This window comes from Maniola hyperantus, chromosome 26 (genome assembly GCF_902806685.2).
Source record: "Maniola hyperantus chromosome 26, iAphHyp1.2, whole genome shotgun sequence".
Lineage (NCBI taxonomy): Eukaryota > Metazoa > Arthropoda > Insecta > Lepidoptera > Nymphalidae > Maniola > Maniola hyperantus.
Genome location: NC_048561.1, coordinates 7158691 through 7178419, shown reverse-complemented (window position 1 = coordinate 7178419; position 19729 = coordinate 7158691). Strand labels below are relative to the sequence as shown.

The window sequence follows — 19729 nt, the reverse complement described above, 5'->3', positions numbered from 1 at the left end:
ATTCGTTTTTTTTCTAAAGAGTATTTATTAGGCAAGTTAATTGCTGACTTATATTCCCCTTTCCCTCGAATTAAGCGTAAAGCTTGTGCTAGGAGTAGGTACCTACGACAATAGTGGAACGGGTGGGATTTGAACCGGCGACCTTTCGGTTTTCAGTCCGCTCCTTTAACCGTTGAGCTATCGAGGCTCTAATTTGGTCATTTGGTCATGCAGCGTAAACTATGGACAAAATCCTTCCCACTCTGAGAGGAAACCTGTGCTCTGTAGTGAGCCGGCGGCGATGTGTTTATCATGATGATGATGATGAAAATATATTCATAAAATATTTATCAATTCATATGAATGCGCTATTAATGCGTTTTCCCCATATATTTCACACAAAGGCGAAACGCTTTCGCATAAATTCGTAGCATACATTTTTATGGTATTATTATTATTTATTATTTTATTTATTTTATATCTAATTAGAACGGCAGTGCCACTTACACTAACTAGATGATTAATAATAAATTTAAATACAAATAAAGGTACAAGAAAAAAGACAAAATACAAAACGATAAAAGATCAAAGAATTTTGAATATGTACGCTGAGAACATTGAATGACATATTCATGCAATGCTCTCAACGTACTTCAGTAACTCCTGAACCATATATATATGTTGTGTTTGTTGCAGTTGTGTGCTCAAGGAAAGCTCAGAGAAACGCTGTGTGTGCAATGTGCCCAGAGACTGGTGAACTTTAGCACATTCAGAGACAAGAGCTTGAGAGCGCGCTCCCTGATGATGGAGCTGCTTGACAGACATGAAGTGGTGAAAAATGTTTAATGCACTTTATTGTTAAGCTCGCGGCTTCGTCCTCGTGGACTACACAAAATTCGAATCCATTTTTCACAGCCTTAGGGGTTGAATTTTCAAAAATCCTGTCTTAGCAGATGCCTACATCATAATAGCTATCTGCATGTCAATATTTAGCCCGATCCGTCCAGTTGTTTGAGCTGTGCATTGATAGATCAGTCAGTCAGTCACCTTTTCCTTTTATATATTTAGACTAGCTTATGCTCGCGACTTCGTCCACGTGGACTACAAAATTTCAAACCCCTATTTCACCCCCTTAGGAGTTGAATTTTCAAAAATTCTTTCTTAGCGGATGCCTACGTCATAATAGCTATCTGCATGCCGAATTTCAGCCCGATCCGTCCAGTAGTTTGAGCTGTGCATTGATAGATCAGTCAGTCAGTCACCTTTTCCTTTTATATATTTAGATATATGAAACAGAATGTAAGAGTGCCCCCTGTCAGTTGAGCGTAGTGTACCACGTTACAATGTGAGCATTGGTCTAGTCAGTGTGACATGTTTAGCAGACGCCGTAACATACACGCTCGTTGCGAATGTTACGCTACGATGACATTTCAGGTCAGTCGCCACCTTTATGTGCTCAAAGCCACGAACTCGTTTCAGATAACAATACGTCATGTCAAACTGATAAGTCGCGTCAAACACCAACTACAGTCTGACATTGTCTCGGCGGTGTCGGAGCCCGACTACTGCGATGTGCACATAGCACACTCCGACGCGGACGGACGGACAGAACTAGAGACTGCCGCGACTGATGAAGTAGGTGCAGTGAAACGGGAACATGATGAAGATGAGCCAGTCGCGGGCGAGCCGAGCCAGCCGTCGGGAGACTGCCATCAAGCTTTGGGTAAGAAAACTAACTTTTCTCCCACTTGCTCGGAATGGGCTACTTTATTCAAGAAAGTATCTCACTACAGAGGACTGTTATTGGGTCTTTACTGGCCGCACGTCAACGATTTCCAAGAGGACTGTAATGGAAATGCTGGACAGTTTTATACTGATGACGAGGTTCTTTATAGTGTAGATTAAAATAATTTTTTTAATTAAATTTTTCCTGTGATTTCAAAAAAAGGTTTCTTAACAAGATGATGAGCCATCGTGATTTAGGTTTTTATATATCATGAGGGACCTCTGAAGTTTGTAGGATAGACAGTAGTCTATGTAAAACTCCGAGATGCAAAGTATGCGAGATGCCAATGGGCTCTAAAAACGAAACAAACAAACGGACATACAAACACACTTTTGCATTATTATTATTATTAGTATGGAAGTATGAACTGTTGTTTTGTTTCAGTTGCTCCTTCGGTGCTCGCGACCAATGACGGAGACGAAGAACATCCGACTGATACAGACGACGAGTTGGATATATTGTCTTTCGAAAATAATACAAACATTTTTGAATATTCAAAGAGATCCCAGGACTCCGTACTAAAGCCGAAGGAAACGTTGGCAAAAACAAGTGATAATATCAATTTGCGAACAACGAGGCGAAATGATGTTTGTAAAAACAAACACAATTCCCAGGAGATACTCGGGACACAGTTAGGAAACTATACTGACCAGATACAGTATATCTGTGACGTTTGCCAAAAGATATTTCTACGGATAAGTTCCTTAGTTACCCACATTAGGGCGCACACTTACGCAAACACTTTCTCATGTAAGTTAAGAGAGCGCGTCACTCAAAATAGTACGTCATCGAGCCCCAGGAGGACTCACACTGGCGATAAGCCTTTTGTGTGTAAGTTGTGCAATTATAAATGTGCAGTAAACAGTAATTTAGTGAGTCACATGAGAACTCACACTGGGGAAAAGCCTTTTGTGTGTAAGTTGTGCAGTTATAAATGTTCACAAAATGTTCATTTAGTGAGTCACATGAGGACTCACACTGGCGAAAAGCCTTTTGTGTGTAAGTTGTGCAATTATAAATTTTCACGAAATGATAATTTAGTGAGGCACATGAGGACTCACACTGGCGAAAAGCCTTTTGTGTGTATGTTGTGCAATTATAAATGTATAGCAAACAGTAATTTAGTGAGTCACATGAGGACTCACACTGGCGAAAAGCCTTTTGCGTGTAAGTTGTGCAACTATAAATGTACAGCAAACAGTATTTTAGTGAGTCACATGAGGACTCACACTGGCGAAAAGCCTTTTGTGTGCAAGTTGTGCAATTATAAATGTACAGTAAACAGTAGTTTGGTGAAACACATGAGGACTCACACTGGCGAAAAGCCTTTTGTGTGTATGTTGTGCAATTATAAATGTATAGCAAACAGTAATTTAGTGAGTCACATGAGGACTCACACTGGCGAAAAGCCTTTTGCGTGTAAGTTGTGCAACTATAAATGTACAGCAAACAGTATTTTAGTGAGTCACATGAGGACTCACACTGGCGAAAAGCCTTTTGTCTGTAAGTTGTGCAATTATAAATGTTCAGTAAACAGTAGTTTAGTGAGTCACATGAGGACTCACACTGGCGAAAAGCCTTTTGCGTGTAAGTTGTGCAACTATAAATGTACAGTAAACAGTAGTTTAGTGAAACACATGAGGACTCACACTGGCGAAAAACCTTTGGTGTGTAAGTTGTGCAATTATAAATGTACAGTAAACAGTAGTTTAGTGAAACACATGAGGACTCACACTGGCGAAAAGCCTTTGGTGTGTAAGTTGTGCAATTATAAATGTACAGTAAACAGTAGTTTAGTGCAACACATGAGGACTCATACTGGCGAAAAGCCTTTGGTGTGTAAGTAGTGCAATTATAAATGTACAGCAAACAATAATTTAGTGCGTCACATGAGGACTCACACTGGCGAAAAGCCTTTTGTGTGTAAGTTGTGCGATTATAAATGTTCACAAAATGTTCATTTAGTGAGTCACATGAGGACTCACACTGGCGAAAAGCCTTTTGTCTGTAAGTTGTGCAATTATAAATGTTCAGTAAACAGTAGTTTAGTGAAGCACATGAGGACTCACACTGGCGAAAAGCCTTTTGTGTGTAAGTTGTGCAATTATAAATGTACAGTAAACAGTAGTTTGGTGAAACACATGAGGACTCACACTGGCGAAAAGCCTTTTGTGTATAAGTTGTGCAATTATAAATGTAAAGCAAACAGTAATTTAGTGAGTCACATGAGGACTCACACTGGCGAAAAGCCTTTTGCGTGTAAGTTGTGCAACTATAAATGTACAGCAAACAGTATTTTAGTGAGTCACATGAGGACTCACACTGGCGAAAAGCCTTTTGTCTGTAAGTTGTGCAATTATAAATGTTCAGTAAACAGTAGTTTAGTGAGTCACATGAGGACTCACACTGGCGAAAAGCCTTTTGCGTGTAAGTTGTGCAACTATAAATGTACAGTAAACAGTAGTTTAGTGAAACACATGAGGACTCACACTGGCGAAAAGCCTTTGGTGTGTAAGTTGTGCAATTATAAATGTACAGTAAACAGTAGTTTAGTGAAACACATGAGGACTCACACTGGCGAAAAGCCTTTGGTGTGTAATTTGTGCAATTATAAATGTACAGTTAACAGTAGTTTAGTGCAACACATGAGGACTCATACTGGCGAAAAGCCTTTGGTGTGTAAGTAGTGCAATTATAAATGTACAGCAAACAATAATTTAGTGCGTCACATGAGGACTCACACTGGCGAAAAGCCTTTTGTGTGTAAGTTGTGCGATTATAAATGTTCACAAAATGTTCATTTAGTGAGTCACATGAGGACTCACACTGGCGAAAAGCCTTTTGTCTGTAAGTTGTGCAATTATTAATGTTCAGTAAACAGTAGTTTAGTGAAGCACATGAGGACTCACACTGGCGAAAAGCCTTTTGTGTGTAAGTTGTGCAATTATAAATGTACAGCAAACAGTAATTTAGTGAGTCACATGAGGACTCACACTGGCGAAAAGCCTTTGGTGTGTAAGTTGTGCAATTCGCAATGCAAATGCAATCCGTTGCGCAAAAAATGAGCCAGCCCTTTTGTCACCAGATGTGGCTAGTAATTGCGGTGAAATGTCTCATAAAAATTTTTTTGCACTAAGACAAGTATTTTTTGGTAAAAATATAACCCGTAGTAAAAATGATTGCAATCGATTCTGTTACTGATTCTGAACAAACTACTTTCAGGTTTTGCGTGTACTAAAACTACCGGTAGGTATAAGTCCCGCAAATTGCTAATGCGCGTGGCCGCCATTTTAGTGACTTAAAGAGGTACTTTAAATAACACAAATAAACGCTTTCTGTATATTTTTTTTATTAATTTCTAATTATCCTTATCTATAAACAATAAAAATTCATTTCATATGGAATCTTTGAAACAAAATAAATATAATTACACACAAAATATGCCACAATTTTTTTATTACTATAGTAAAAACTCATTTTTATATGACCATTTTAAAACGTCAGAATTCGGTACTGGGACTTAATATGTTTACAGTTTACGCGGCCGAAAGTAATGTACATCGGCCTTTAGAACGACATTTCGGTTTTGTAGAGCGTTTTCTCTGTCACTCATACCTATTTGACGTTCTGTCGGTCTCAACGATAGAGACAGTGCCATCACCTTCTAAAGTACGGTGCGTACTGTAGGTAAGTAGTTTAACAAAAAAAAAATGAGTTTACAAAAATCATAACCCTTTTGGCTTTGCCGTCGTTGGGTGAAAATAGCAATGATTGGTCAAAATATTGTTATCTTTGTTACGCAAGCGAAGCGAGCGGCTGGCACATAGTGAGCCAGCGCAACACGCACTCCCATTTCCCACGTACGAATACGACCCTTACAGCTGACGCGCAGTGGCGTGCACAGTGTTCGAAGCCAGGGTAGGCATTAGTTAGGTAGGAACCTGTTTACATGCAGGTCATAATGAAAAATATGCATCAGAGCTATTACAACTGGGGTAAGCAGTGCATTTATGCCTCTATGATCTGCACGCCACTGCTTGCATCCTAAAGGGACAGAGTTCTAGCAGGATTAGATAAAACTAAATGCACGCAAAGCTTCGGGCAAAATCAAGATCTTTTAAATCTATTGAAAATATTGTTCAAATTTCTTTTTCATTTATAATACTCTAGCTGATCCCCGCGGCTTCGCCCGCGTGGATTTAGGTTTTTAAAGATCCCGTATAGCCTATGTCACTCAGGAATAATGTAGCTTTCTATTGGTGAAAGAATTTTTAAAATCGGTTCAGTAGTTCCAAAGATTACCTTCTACAAACAAACTTAACGACATTACCTCTTTATAATATTAGTATAGATATATTATATTTATTTAATTTAACATTGAGGCCGATTCTTTTGTACACAATCTCTAAACTAAACTAAATTAACAGATCTAAATCTAGTGCTATCCTTTTCCGCAAGCAACATTGTGAAAGGGATAGCAATAGATTTAGACATGTCTTTTTAGTTTAGTTTAGAGATTGTGTACAACAGAATCAGCCCCAGTTACTGTATATATTTAACTTTTACTCTAGTTTGCATTTTACTTGAATAAAATTAGTGGTGGGGGTACCCCTCCTTTCATAAAACGCATGCGTTTTATTTTATTCAATGTGCTTATAAAAAACTTTTCTTTTTTGAGTAAATATTACTTATTTACTACATTCACAATGTGCGTATTTTCGCAGTAAACATGAATTAAATTATTTTAAAAAGTGAGCAAATTATTTACTGTTGTACTTCATTATTACTGTTGTTTTAACTTAATACTTATATTTGTTTTTTACTAAAATTCGCTAATATTGTGCTTCCGTTTCCGTCGTAAAGTAAACATTATCTTTCATACATATAGTATATCTTTTATTTACCTTTATGACTTTTACAACAGTTTACAGAAGCCGGCAAGAAATATTGTACATCAACCTTTAGAATGACATTTCGGCTTTGTAGAGCCTTGTCTCTGTCACTCATACTTTATTTATTTTTATGACTTTTACAACAGTTTACAGAAGCGGGCAAGAAATATTGTCGACAGATACAACGCTCTACGAAACCGCTATCTCTTTCTAAAGGTCGATGTACAATATTTTCTGCTTATACTGTACAGTGGTATTTTATACCATATTAAGTTTATGTTCATATAGAAATTTATTTTGTTATTTACTATTGTTTTGTAACTTTACTGTTACTATAATTATTAATTACTTTTCCTACAGTTTACAGTGGGCACCCTTCCGTGGTATATTGGTGAACGGAGTCGGGTGCGGGTATAGTCGCCGGCGGGATTTGAAGTCTACGAGATCTTGAATTTTCACCGGCTGCAACAAAAAGCAATAGGTAAATTACTAAAAATTAACAGATAAATGATAAAAACACCAAGTTCATAATTAATAAGTAAAAATTAACAGATAAGTAATTAGCAGGTAAATGGAATAAAAAGTGGCAGGTAAATAAAATAAAAAGTGGCAGGTAAATGGAATAAAAAGTGGCAGGTTAATGGAATAAAAAGTGGCAGGTAAATGGAATAAAAAGTGGCAGGTAAATGGAATAAAAAGTGGCAGGTAAATGGAATAAAAAGCGGCAGGTAAATGGAATAAAAAGTGGCAGGTAAGTGGAATAAAAAGTGGCAAGTAAATGGAATAAAAAGTGGCAGGTAAATAAAATAAAAAGTGGCAGGTAAATGGAATAAAAAGTGGCAGGTAAATGGAATAAAAAGTGGCAGGTAAATGGAATAAAAAGTGGCAGGTAAATGGAATAAAAAGTGGCAGGTAAATGGAATAAAAAGTGGCAGGTAAATGGAATTAAAAGTGGCAGGTAAATGGAATTAAAAGTGGCAGGTAAATGGAATTAAAAGTGGCAGATAAATGGAATAAAAAGTGACAGGTAAATGGAATAAAAAGTGACGTTAAAAGTAAGTAAATATTTCAATTGGCCAGCGTGGTGTGCTATGGCTAAACCATTCTCTGATTGTGCGAGGAGACTTACAGCCGCACTCGGAGTAGCTTAATCGTTACTTAAGGCAATCTTATCCATACTAATTAATGCCTTAACTAACGATTAAGCGACTCTGAGTGTGGCAGTTAGTGAGTCAGGTATGGTTAATGATGATTAATGATCAAATAAAGCTGAGGCAAGTCATATCAAAGCTCGCTCAGCGGGCGATGGAGAGAGCTAGCTATACGTCGAGTTTCTCTACGTGATCAATGAGGAAATGAGGAGATCCGTAGGAGAACTAGAGTAACCGACATAGCTCAACGGGTTCGGCACATAGTTCGTACAACCGATAGACGTTGGGGTCCCAAGGTGCTGTAATGGCGACCTCGCACCGGAAGACACAGCGTTAGAAGACCCCACTAGGAGGAAAGATGACATCAGACGAGTCTGCGGGAGCCGCTGGATGGCGGCGGCGCAAGACCGTGGCGTGTGGAAGTCCCTTCAAGAGACCTATGTCCAGCAGTGGACGTCTATTGGTTGATGATGATGACGATGATGAAAAAGTTATATAGAAGCAACAGGTTCTAAAGCATACCTCTCTTGTGTTCTCTGTCTTGCTCTGAGACTCGTACTGTTTCCCGGCGCCGCCTTCCGCTGTGGACACTACGTACACTGACAGCTTCTGTCTGTCCGTTGAATCTGGACTGACGTGTTTCTGGAACAAAATCGTTTCATACAGTATATATTTATAGAGTCTTCTCTATATATATATATATAGCCAGCATGACGACCTCCCTGGCGCAGTGGTGAGCGCTGTGGTCTTAATAGTGGGAGATCCCGGGTTCGATTCCTGGCAGGGGTTTGGAATTTTATAATTTCTAAATTTCTGGTCTGGTCTGGTGGGAGGCTTCGGCCGTGGCTTGTTACCACCCTACCGGCAAAGCCGTGCCGCTAAGCGATTTAGCGTTCCGGTACGATGCCGTGTAGAAACCAAAGGGTATGGGTTTAATAAAAACTGCCATACCCCTTCCAGGTTAGCCCGCTATCATCTTAGACTGCATCATCACTTACCATCAGGTGAGATGCAGTCAAGGGCTAACTTGTATCTAAATAATAAAAAAATAAAAAAATAAACTCGGCGGTAGCTCTTTTTTTAAAGATTCGATTTACAATCATATTATGACATACTAGATTATTCCTGCGACTTTGTTTGCGCGGATTACAGACTTCAAACCCCTATTTTACCCCCTCAGGCGTTGAATTTAAATCAAAAATTCTTTCTTAACTATTAGCTATCTGCATGCCAAATTTCAGACCGATTCGTCCTGTAGTTTAAGCTGTGCGTTGAAAGAACAGTAATATTTTATAATAAAATTCCACAAGCAATTTTAGACTTGCCTTTACACAAGTTTAAAAAATGAGTTAAAAGTATGCTCCTAAAAAAAGCATATTATACAGTCGCAGACTATGTAAACGATAAAAAAGCTTGGATTTGACTCGCTCCAGCAATGCACGGGGCTGCAATGGCTTGTATAGTACGGTATAATAACATTGTAAATTGAAAAATTAAAAAGAGCAACCGCCGAGTTTCTTGCTGGTTCTTCTCGGTAGGAACGGCATTCCGAACCAGTGGTAAATTAAAACTACATGACTATTCATAAGCACTTTTAAAAAGTTTACATGAATAAAAAAACATTCTATTCTATTCTATTCTATTCTAGTCAGTTAGTCAAATGTTAGTACATTTGACGCAGGTAGCCCTAAAGTAAGTAAATTTGACATTTTTGACTCTAATATTATTTTACATTTATAACTCGATTGTAATACCACGATTAAAACATCTCGCTTCGGGAAAACAACCATCAAAATTTCAGCGTGTACAGATTTAGTCTTACCTTGAAGAATTCAATAAGTTGTTGCTTGGTGACCGTGTTGAGTTCATCGACCTCCACGTGCGGCCGGTCGAAGTTGTACACCTGAAAAAAAATAAAAAAGGAGAGATTTTAAATTCTTTTCAGTTTCATCTCAATTATAAAAATTAAATTACTAATAAACAAATATACAAAAAAAAAAACAATCGTAATTTTAATTTAATCCAATTTTATTTTTTTACAAACACACTTTGGAATTTATAATACGGCCTACCCGTATTATAAATTCCAAAGTGTGTTTCTACTACTAGTTCACTCTCGTACGCGGCAGAAAATAATGTGCATCGACCTCTAGAAAAAGATAGCGGTTTTGTAGAGCATTGTCTCTGTCGTTGAGACCCGTAGTTTGGGTAGGCCCGTACACAACACGTACCCAAACACACTTTGGAATTTATAGTAATTATAAATTCCAAAGTGTGTTTGTTTGTTCGTTTATTAGTTTGTTGGTTTGTCCTTCAATCATTCATTTTATCCCATAAAATAAAAGAGCAACCGCGGGATTTTTAAAAACAAAATATATACAATACCTGCGCAGTGATCTCACTCCACAGCTGCGAGGCTTTGCTGGAGAGTCGCTTGGGCCTTTCCAGCCTTTGTGCCGCCAGGGAGGCGCGGTGCTTGAGGAACTCTTCCTCGGTCATCTTCTCCAAATATTCCTGCACAAAATAACGTACCAACCCTCAGAACACCTAATAATGACCCGGATGAAATACGACAGACTTTCATCCCCTATTTAACATCCTTGGGGACGGGATATCAAAAAAAAAAAAATTCTTAGAGTATGCCCACGTTAAAAAAGGATTTTTAAGTTCCCACGAGGAATTAAAATAACAATATCCACGCGGAACAAGCCGCGGGTATCAACTAGTAGAATCGCTGAATGTGTTGCTGATCGCAAATCTCGAGAACAGCTGAACCGATTTCGCTAATTCTTTTTTCATAATATTACTTGAAGTACGAGGATGGTTCTTAAGGAGAGAAAAATTTAAAAAAAACTCCTGAAAAAGAATCGACTGTTAGGCGGTACGAAGTTCGCCGGGGCAGCTAGTCTTAAATAAATATAATGTTTCTGTCCATTTGATTGAGTTGAAACTTTTAAATTTCTAAATTTCTGGTCTGGTCTGGTGGGAGGCTTCGGCCGTGGCTAGTTACCACCCTACCGGCAAAGCCGTGCCGCCAAGCGATTTAGCGTTCCGGTACGATGCCGTGTAGAAACCAAAGGGGTATGGGTTTAATAAAAATTGCCATACCCCTTCCAGGTTAGCCCGCTATCATCTTAGACTGCATCATCACTTACCACCAGGTGAGATTGCAGTCAAGGGCTAACTTGTATCTGAATAATAACAAAAAAAAAAAAAAAAAAAAAGGATTCGAACCAGCGACCCCTCGATGAAGCTCTCTATCCTCTCCTCCAGGTAGGCGGGGTGTCTGTCACTCTGCACTATGATCCTCAGGCCCTGGACGCCGTTGGACCTCCTCACTCCGCTGAAAACTATGTAGCCGAGCTGCTCCTGAAATAATACTTATTTATGTTACAAGTGCGCAAAGTAGGAAATTATAGTCAAGTGGCATATAAACCCGAGCCGGAGACGAGGGTTTAAAATCAAATCAAACGGTTTATTCAAAATGGGTAATAAATTACACTTTTTGATAGTCGGTTGTTGCATTTGTAAGATGATATAGTGGTGATAATTTTTACGCGAACTTAAAACTAAAGCTACGAGGGTTCCAAACGCGCCCAGGAAATGGATCGAGTCACACAAAAATTAACTAACCCACAAATTGTCAAGAAATGAGTTTTACATCCACTAAATTTTTTTGAATTCATTTTATCCAATGTTTATAGAGTGAAAAGTCTGAAAACAACAATGCTACATTCTGAGCGCAACTAGATTTTAGAGTGTTAGCATCTTTTTCTTACCTAGCCGCGAGCCTATTTCTTATATAAGATGGAGCAGAGTATCAGCAGTGGATTACGAGTACATCAGTGCATTCTATATTATTAAATACAAGAAACCAATTTTATAAATTAATTACGCCTTTTTATTTTCGTGACAACCTAATAACATTTGACATGGTATATTCTCCATCTCTGTTTCTCCTTTACCCTTTTCTAATTTCAGACCAGCCTCCATGGGCGTTGACACTGGCTTACATTCAGCCATGTTAAATTTATTTATTAAATTAGTTTCTTGTATTTAATAATATAGAATGCACTGATGTACTCGTAATCCACTGCTGATACTCTGCTCCATCTTATATAAGAGGTTATGGACCCATAAACGTGATTAAAAGAAAAAAAATGAGTCATCACGTGCACATAGAGCCATTGAAACGTGAAAATTACGATACATGGAGGATCCATGCAAAAGCGCTATTGTCGAAACTTGGCCTTTGGAGATATGTTTCCAATAAAATTGTAAAACCATCCCAAGACGGTGATGAGTTAACTAAATATTTAGAAAAAGAAGGATTAGCTTTAGCCGAGCTACTACTAATAATACTACTTTTTACAAATATAAATCCAATTACTAAAACCATAATTAGCAAATTGGATTCGGATCATTGTGGACAGTTGATCCAGTTTGAAAATTTGAAGAAAAAAAATTCTAAACGTAGAATAACCTTTGTACCAGTAACGTCTGACCGAATTGAGAATATGAGACTAAGCCTTATAAAACACCTTCCATTTTTGTCAAATGGGTTTAGTCCTGATGAAATGTATAATACATTTTTTAATATATTCAATACTATATTTAACTCAATATTCACCAGTAAATCGGTCTTGACTACTAATGCAAAAGTTTTTAGTGAATGGGCAACAGTAGAACTACATAAAAGTAGACAAAAACTATATGAATTGTATGCGGAGCGACAATATGATACTGGTGACGAATTCAAGCAGTACGTTCAACTGTTTTCCAAAAAGTTTAAGAGAGATTGCATTGCAGCCAAGTCAAAATATATCCAGGCAAAAATTAAAAACAGCTCCAATGTAGTAAAAACTACCTGGAAAATAGTTAACGAAGAAACAGGAAGAGTGACACATAAAACTTGTAATTTTGAACTAAAATATCATGACAAGTTGATTACGTCAGACCCCGAGGTTGCAACCGTTTTCGAGACCTTCTTTACAGATATTCCTGTTTCTACTACAAAATCATTGAACTCTTCAGCAGCCGCCGCTCTCTCACTATTGGAGGATAACGTGCCTGAATGTAATAAAATGTTTGAATTCAGTCACGTTAGTTGCTCTGACGTTATCAAAGCTTTTAAATTAATTAATAATAAGAAAACAAATGATCTGTGGGGCATTTCCGTTAACGTTGTGAAATCATTAATTGATATTGTTGCACCCGAGTTAGCATTAATATTCAATAATTGTGTTGACTGTGGTGAGTTTCCAGACTTAATGAAACATAGTAAAATAATTCCATTATTTAAATCAGGTAGTACTAGTGACCCCACTAACTTCAGACCGATATCTGTACTACCCACTTTTAGTAAAATCTTTGAAAAAATAATTTTAACTCAACTGCTTAATTTTTTCAACATTAATGATTTATTTCACACCAAACAGTTTGGTTTTACACGGGGTCGCTCAACAACCGATGCTGGTGTTGAGTTAATACTAAATATATTTGAAGCCTGGGAGGAATCACGTGATGCGCTTGGCGTTTTATGTGATTTATCCAAGGCTTTCGACTGCGTTGATCATGAAACATTGGTCGCGAAATTGCACCATTATGGAATTAGGGGTGCAGCATTGGAATTGATGAGTTCTTACCTAAATGATAGAATACAAAGGGTAGACGTGAATGGAAAGCGATCTCCCGGATCCGTTGTAAAAATGGGGGTGCCACAAGGTTCCATCTTAGGACCTTTTCTGTTCCTTATTTACATCAATGACCTTCCTTACCTCGCTAAGGACAATTACGGGATAGTCTTGTTTGCTGATGATACATCACTTTTATTTAAAATCAATCGATACTTAACAACTTTTGATGAAGTAAACAATTCTCTCACCAAGTTAGTACAGTGGTTCGAAGCTAATAACCTGCTTCTCAACGGGAAAAAGACAAAGTGTATTAAATTCACTTTACCAAATGTTAAGCAGGTGAAAACCACTGTGCAACTTAATAATGAGGAATTAGATTTAGTGGATACCGCTATTTTTCTTGGAATAACGTTAGATGCAAAACTTCAATGGGGCTCTCATATAAATAACTTATCGAACAGACTTAGTTCTGCCGCATATGCGGTAAAAAAGATTCGCCAGTTGACAGACATAGAAACTGCGAGACTAGTATATTTTAGTTACTTTCACAGCATTATGTCATATGGTATATTATTATGGGGTAATGCTGCTGATATTAATTCTATTTTTGTGCTGCAGAAAAGGGCTGTTCGAGCCATATACAGTATGGGGCCACGAGAGTCGCTGAGAACTAAATTTAGGGAAGTTAAAATTATGACAGTGCATAATCAATATATTTTGAAAATTTACTGTACGTACATAAAAACATAAATAAATTTAAAAAAAAAAGTGACTGTCATAATATAAATACTAGAAATAAAAATAAACTTGTAATTCCCGCCTCTAGGCTCAGTAAAGTTAGCAATTCATTTGCTCGTAATTCCATACGTTTCTATAATAAGCTTCCAGAAGACATATTGGAGATGTCTCTCAACAAGTTCAAAGTTTTCATAAAACGTAAACTAATTGAAAAATCCTATTACAATGTAAAGGATTATTTAAATGATAAGCAAGCTTGGGAATGAGTTGCTTAACGACTTTGTGATAGTTCTAATAAGTTTCAATAAATTTGTAAAGTGGTGATAATAAAAAGAATACCCGGCTGAGTTTGTTGTGGGCTCTTCTCAGACCTGGGCGCGTTTGGAACCCTCGTAGCTTTAGTTTTAAGTTTGCGTTATAATTATCACCACTATATTATCTTACAAATCTAACACTATACCAGACAATCAATAAGAGTAATTTATTACCTATTTTGAATAAATCATTTGACTTTGACTTTGACTTTGAATATCACCTAGCGAATTAAAGCAAGTAAAAAATTGTCAAACAAGCAAAGATGTTTGGAATACGCTTGAAAGCATATATTATAGCAAAGGTCCTGCAAGAAAAGCAAGTCTATTAAAAGAATTAATATTGAGGAAGATGAAAGATGATGATAATATTGTCGATCACTTGAATAAATTTATGGATATCGTTGATAAGCTAGCAGATATGGACATACCAATTAACAAAGAGCTACTTAGCATAATGATGCTGTACAGCTTACCTCAATCTTTTGAAAATTTTAGAATTGCAATAGAATCTAGGGATGATCTACCAGATCCAGACAACTTGAAAATAAAGATAATTGAAGAAGCTGAAGCAAGAAAAAATATAGCTAGTACGAGTGAACAAAACTCTGAACAAGAGGCGCTATATAGTAGACAACGTGGCAAAAATAAGAAACATATTGTTAAATGTTTCAAATGCAAAAATAAAGGGCATTAAGCTAATGAATGCTGGTCAAAAGTGGACCAAGGTAATAAAAATAATGCAAATCTATGTTGCTCAGAAGAAACATGCCTAAATACGTATGATAATAAAGAAAAAATGAAGAAGTGGTGTCTTGACAGTGGCTGTACGTCACATATGAGTCATGAATCGGAAAGATTCATTAATATGGAATGCACTGATGTACTCGTAATCCACTGCTGATACTCTGCTCCATCATATATAAGACTATTGTATGAAGCTTGCACTAAAATTTAGAGTCTTTAAATGTATAATTCATGTTCCGTCCTTTTTTAGCAATATTAAAAAGAAAAAGATGCAGATACTCTAAATTTAGCTTAGAAAAAGACAACAGAATCGGCGCCAATATCAAACGAGTCTGCTGGAGTGGTACAAGACCGTAGTGTGTGGAAGTCCCTAAATGAGACCTATGTTCAGCAGTGGATGTCTATCGGGTTGATAATGACGATGATGATGGTAAGGGGTTATAACCCTCAGCAATGAGATATAAGACTTTAAAGAAGACGTGTCTATTACCTGTGTCCGTAGTACGTGGAAGCAAGGTTCGCTTAACGCTTGTGCTAGCAGTTCTAGAACAACATTAGTACGAGTCTGTCGCACTCCGCACGCATAATACAAGGAGGCGCAAGACGACTTGTGCACCGAGTTCTCTATTTCGCGGAGATACCAAGAACCTGTGGAAAAATAATTATTCGGTAAGCAAAATATAAAATAATATTCATTTATGTTGCATGTGCGCAAAGTAGTAAATTATAATCTAAGCGCCTGCCTGGACTATAATGTTCTACTTTGCGCACTTGCAACATAATTTGACAAGTAGTTAAGTCAGTTCACAGTACCCGGCAGGAAATAATGGGGTCGATTCTCTTGTACACAATCTCTAAACTAAACTAAATTAACATGTCTAAATCTAGTACTATCCTTTACCGCAAGCAACATTATGAAAGGGATAGCAATAGATATAGACGTGCCATTTTAGTTTAGTTTTGAGATTGTGTACAACGGAATTAGCCACATTGTACATCAACTTTTAGAAAGAAAGAAGAACTCTTGTCTTTGAGACCGTCACATAAGTATGAGTGACCGAGACAACGCTCTACAAAGTCGAAATCTCACTCTTAAGGTCTATGTACAATATTTCTTGTTACTGTACATTATATTTTTGACAGTATAAGAACCACTTTATGAGCGAAATTAAACAATTTTATAATTTTTATTAACAGAGGGGACAAGCAAAGTCATATAGCAAATGTGATAGTGAAATGGTTGCTTACTGACGCCTGCTTGGACTATAATGTTCTACTTTGCGCACATGCATCATGAATGGACAAGTAGTGAATTTCACTTTGCTTACCCTTTTCTATTTCGACTTCTCGGTATAACATGAGTTGTTGTGCTAACAGAGGTGTCGCGTCTTTTGGTAATCTGCAAAACAATACAGTTACTTGAAAGCTTCACTTATCATTGTAGTAAACACGTCTTGAAAGCTAATTTTACCGCACAAGTGCGATTTTTTCTAGTCTGCTTTTCTGCGCAAACGAATTTTGCCGATGCAACTTAGGGGCGTGTGGCCTAGTTGTGACAACGCATGTGGACTGCGATTGTTAGCTGGGCCGACGGTTGTATCTTGAAACTTCTTTATGTAGTCCAGATTGCAGAAAACTCCGTTAGTGCGAGTACTGTCGGCGTTACATTTGTTCGGGACTACATCATAAAATGTTATCGATTGAACAGCGCCATCTAGTTTCTACTGTGGCAACCGCCACAAATTTAAAGGGGTCACGACCCTCAGCGATGAGGATCTACCACTTACTTGTTCTCTATGGTGTCGGCAACGGACAAGGCCCTCTCTCTGGTAAGATTGCCGAACATAAGTCCCTCCACATGCACCTTGCGCACCAGGTGCCCTGTGAACTCGTCCAGTTGCTCCGGGGTTACAGCTGACGAACAGACATACATGTTAACCGTGAAGTGACACTTCATCATCATCATCATCATCATCAACCGACAGTCGTCGACATATTTATTTATTTCGACATACAACTTGTATATCAGCAGAAGTTTGTTCATGTCCGAGCACTTATTTTCTAATTTCATATCTCTACTCGGTACTCAGTGGAAGATACAACAAGTTTGTATAAAATTACAAATCTACATTTTCTGTAATGAGATCCAGAACAAAACATAGGTCACTTGTAGGGACTTATGTTATATTTTCGCATTTCCGGAAGCCCTCGCACCGGAAACCGCAGCGTTTGGAAGCAACTCCCCCCCCCCCCCCGCCACCCCTCCCCTTTAGTCGAATTATACGTTTTAATATTAGCTAATGTCAAATCATAAAATAATCTAAATATATAAAAGCAAAAGGTGACTGACTGACTGATCTATCAACGCACAGCTCACACTACTGGACTGGAAAACCTAATTCCAAGCGAACAAAGTCGCGGGCCTCAGCTAGTACAATCTTAATATTTGTAGGATTCTGTCAATATCATTTAGAGTTCAACTATTTTTGTTTGTTAAGACGACTTTAAAAAAAAGGAGGAGGTTCTCAATTCGTCGGAATCTTTATTTTTTAACCATAATTTTTTAACACAAACAACACACGATCTTTTCTAAAACTGAAAAAATAATAAATATTGAATTGTGGACCGTGGTCAGACACTGCCGTATTGGGTACACCATATACCCAAAATTAAATTCTTGTCACTCCAGCCTTTAGTAGAATTTTCATTGTTATCTTCTAAACTTCTAAATATATAAAAGGAAAAGGTGACTGACTGATCTACCAACGCACAGCTCACACTACTGGACGGATCAGGCTGAAATTTGGCATGCAGATAGCTATTATGACGAAGGCATTCGCTAAAAAGGATTTGAAATAGGGGTTTGACATTTGTGTAGTCCACACGGATGAAGTCGCGAGCATAAGCTAGTAGAGATATAAATAGTATAGTGCTTACTCTCAGCCGCATCAACTAGTTGACTTCGGGTCCACACCAAATCTGAAAGGCTGAGGGCTTGTTGGTACACTGCATGCTGAAACAAAATTATATTTTTGTCCGGTGGGAGGCTTTGGCCGTGGTTAGTTACCACCCTACCGGCAAAGCCGTGCCACTAAGCGATTTAGCGTTCCGGTACGATGCCGTGTAGAAACCAAAGGGAAGGTTACACAGCTCATTCGATTTTATAGTCTTACAACAACGGTGGGAAGGATGACGTAATCGGTCGTTGAGCAGTGTTTACAATAAAACGACGGCGCTGCCGTCATATGCATATATTTCGTTGTACTCACTTGCTGCTTGTCGTCGTAGCCGTCTATCTTGTCAGTCAGTCAGTGTCTCCTTGTAGAATTGCTCACCTGGTACGGCTGTTCGGCCTCAAAGTTCTTAATGGCGCGGATGTGGTTCTCCTTCATGATCTCGAAACGTTGTGGGTCCGCTTTGAAGGTGACGATGTGGTCTATTATCTTCTCCAGTAACACGTGCTGCTTGTCGTCGTAGCCGTCTATCGTTATCTGAAAGTTTCACCTATTTAGGTTTCTTCTCTAAAGTCGTACTAGCTTATTGCTGCGACTTCGGCGGTTCGCAAGTTCATAACGCATTGGCGGTTCCTCCGGTGCTGCAAATGTTCATGGGCGGCGGTAATCACTTAATATCAAGTGACTTAGTAAGTTGAGGGTGATTACGTAAAACGTTGCAGTAGCGACAGCAACGCGACAGCAGTAGCAATGCGACAGTTCATTTGCTGTCTCTCTCAAGCTGCTGTTATGAGTGAAATTGGACTGCAATGATCGCGAGATACCTAAAAAAAACTACATGAACCTTGATTCCCTATACATTCCCTTTTTTGGGAGTCTTGTAAAAAACGAAAGCGAAGCGAGCGTACAAATCTTGTTTTATATATTTAAAAATAGCATATTTTGACTCACACTAAGTCCGTATTTAGCGTTGCCCACACTCCAGCGCAGCCCGGCTAGTTCTGCCGCGTACGCGAACTGCTGCAACGAGTCCCTGAGCAGCAACACCCAGATGGAGGTCAGGTTGCAGTTTACAGGGTCCGCGTACGCTAGGGGGCTAAAAAAAAAAAAAAATTAATGGTCTCACGTTCTTATTAACTCGCTTTCTTGTCTGTCTGTTTATTTTGGTGAATTTTTTGTGCGGGGGGGGCAAAAAAAATTCACCAACTGAGTTGGTACTGCGGGTACCTTTGGAAAGGTGTAACATTATGAGTTGAGTGTTCAGTAGATTTAACTATATAAAAACCGGCCAAGTGCGAGTCAGGCTCGCGCAACGAGGGTTCCGTGATACAGTCGTATTTTTTCGACATTTTGCACGATAATTCAAAAACTATGATGCATAAAATGAATGAAAATCTGTTTTAAAATGCACAGGTGAAGACCTTTCATATGATACCCCACTTGATATAGTTATCTTACTTCGAAAATTGAAAATACTAATATTTATTCACGAACACATTTTAATTTTTTATCGTGATGTAACCATAAATTCACGG

General features: G+C 38.1%; 1 protein-coding gene and 1 pseudogene across 1 annotated transcript in view; one reads left to right on the top strand and one right to left on the bottom strand.

The window, feature by feature from the left end:
• The first annotated feature begins 681 nt into the window (after positions 1-681).
• LOC138404238 (zinc finger protein 271-like) lies at positions 682-5206 on the top strand (annotated as a pseudogene).
• The window catches only part of Ide (Insulin degrading metalloproteinase), a 38931-nt gene continuing 24326 nt past the window's right edge, over positions 5125-19729 (bottom strand). The window contains exons 16-26 of the mRNA XM_069507664.1: positions 19146-19290; positions 18576-18731; positions 18178-18253; positions 17028-17154; positions 16569-16639; positions 15731-15888; positions 11043-11177; positions 10194-10322; positions 9631-9711; positions 8331-8450; positions 5125-7119 (exon numbers count right to left, since the gene is read on the bottom strand). Of these exons, the coding sequence (XP_069363765.1) occupies positions 7012-7119; positions 8331-8450; positions 9631-9711; positions 10194-10322; positions 11043-11177; positions 15731-15888; positions 16569-16639; positions 17028-17154; positions 18178-18253; positions 18576-18731; positions 19146-19290 (1306 nt within the window). The 3' untranslated portion in view covers positions 5125-7011. The remainder of the gene's footprint in view (positions 7120-8330; positions 8451-9630; positions 9712-10193; positions 10323-11042; positions 11178-15730; positions 15889-16568; positions 16640-17027; positions 17155-18177; positions 18254-18575; positions 18732-19145; positions 19291-19729) is intronic.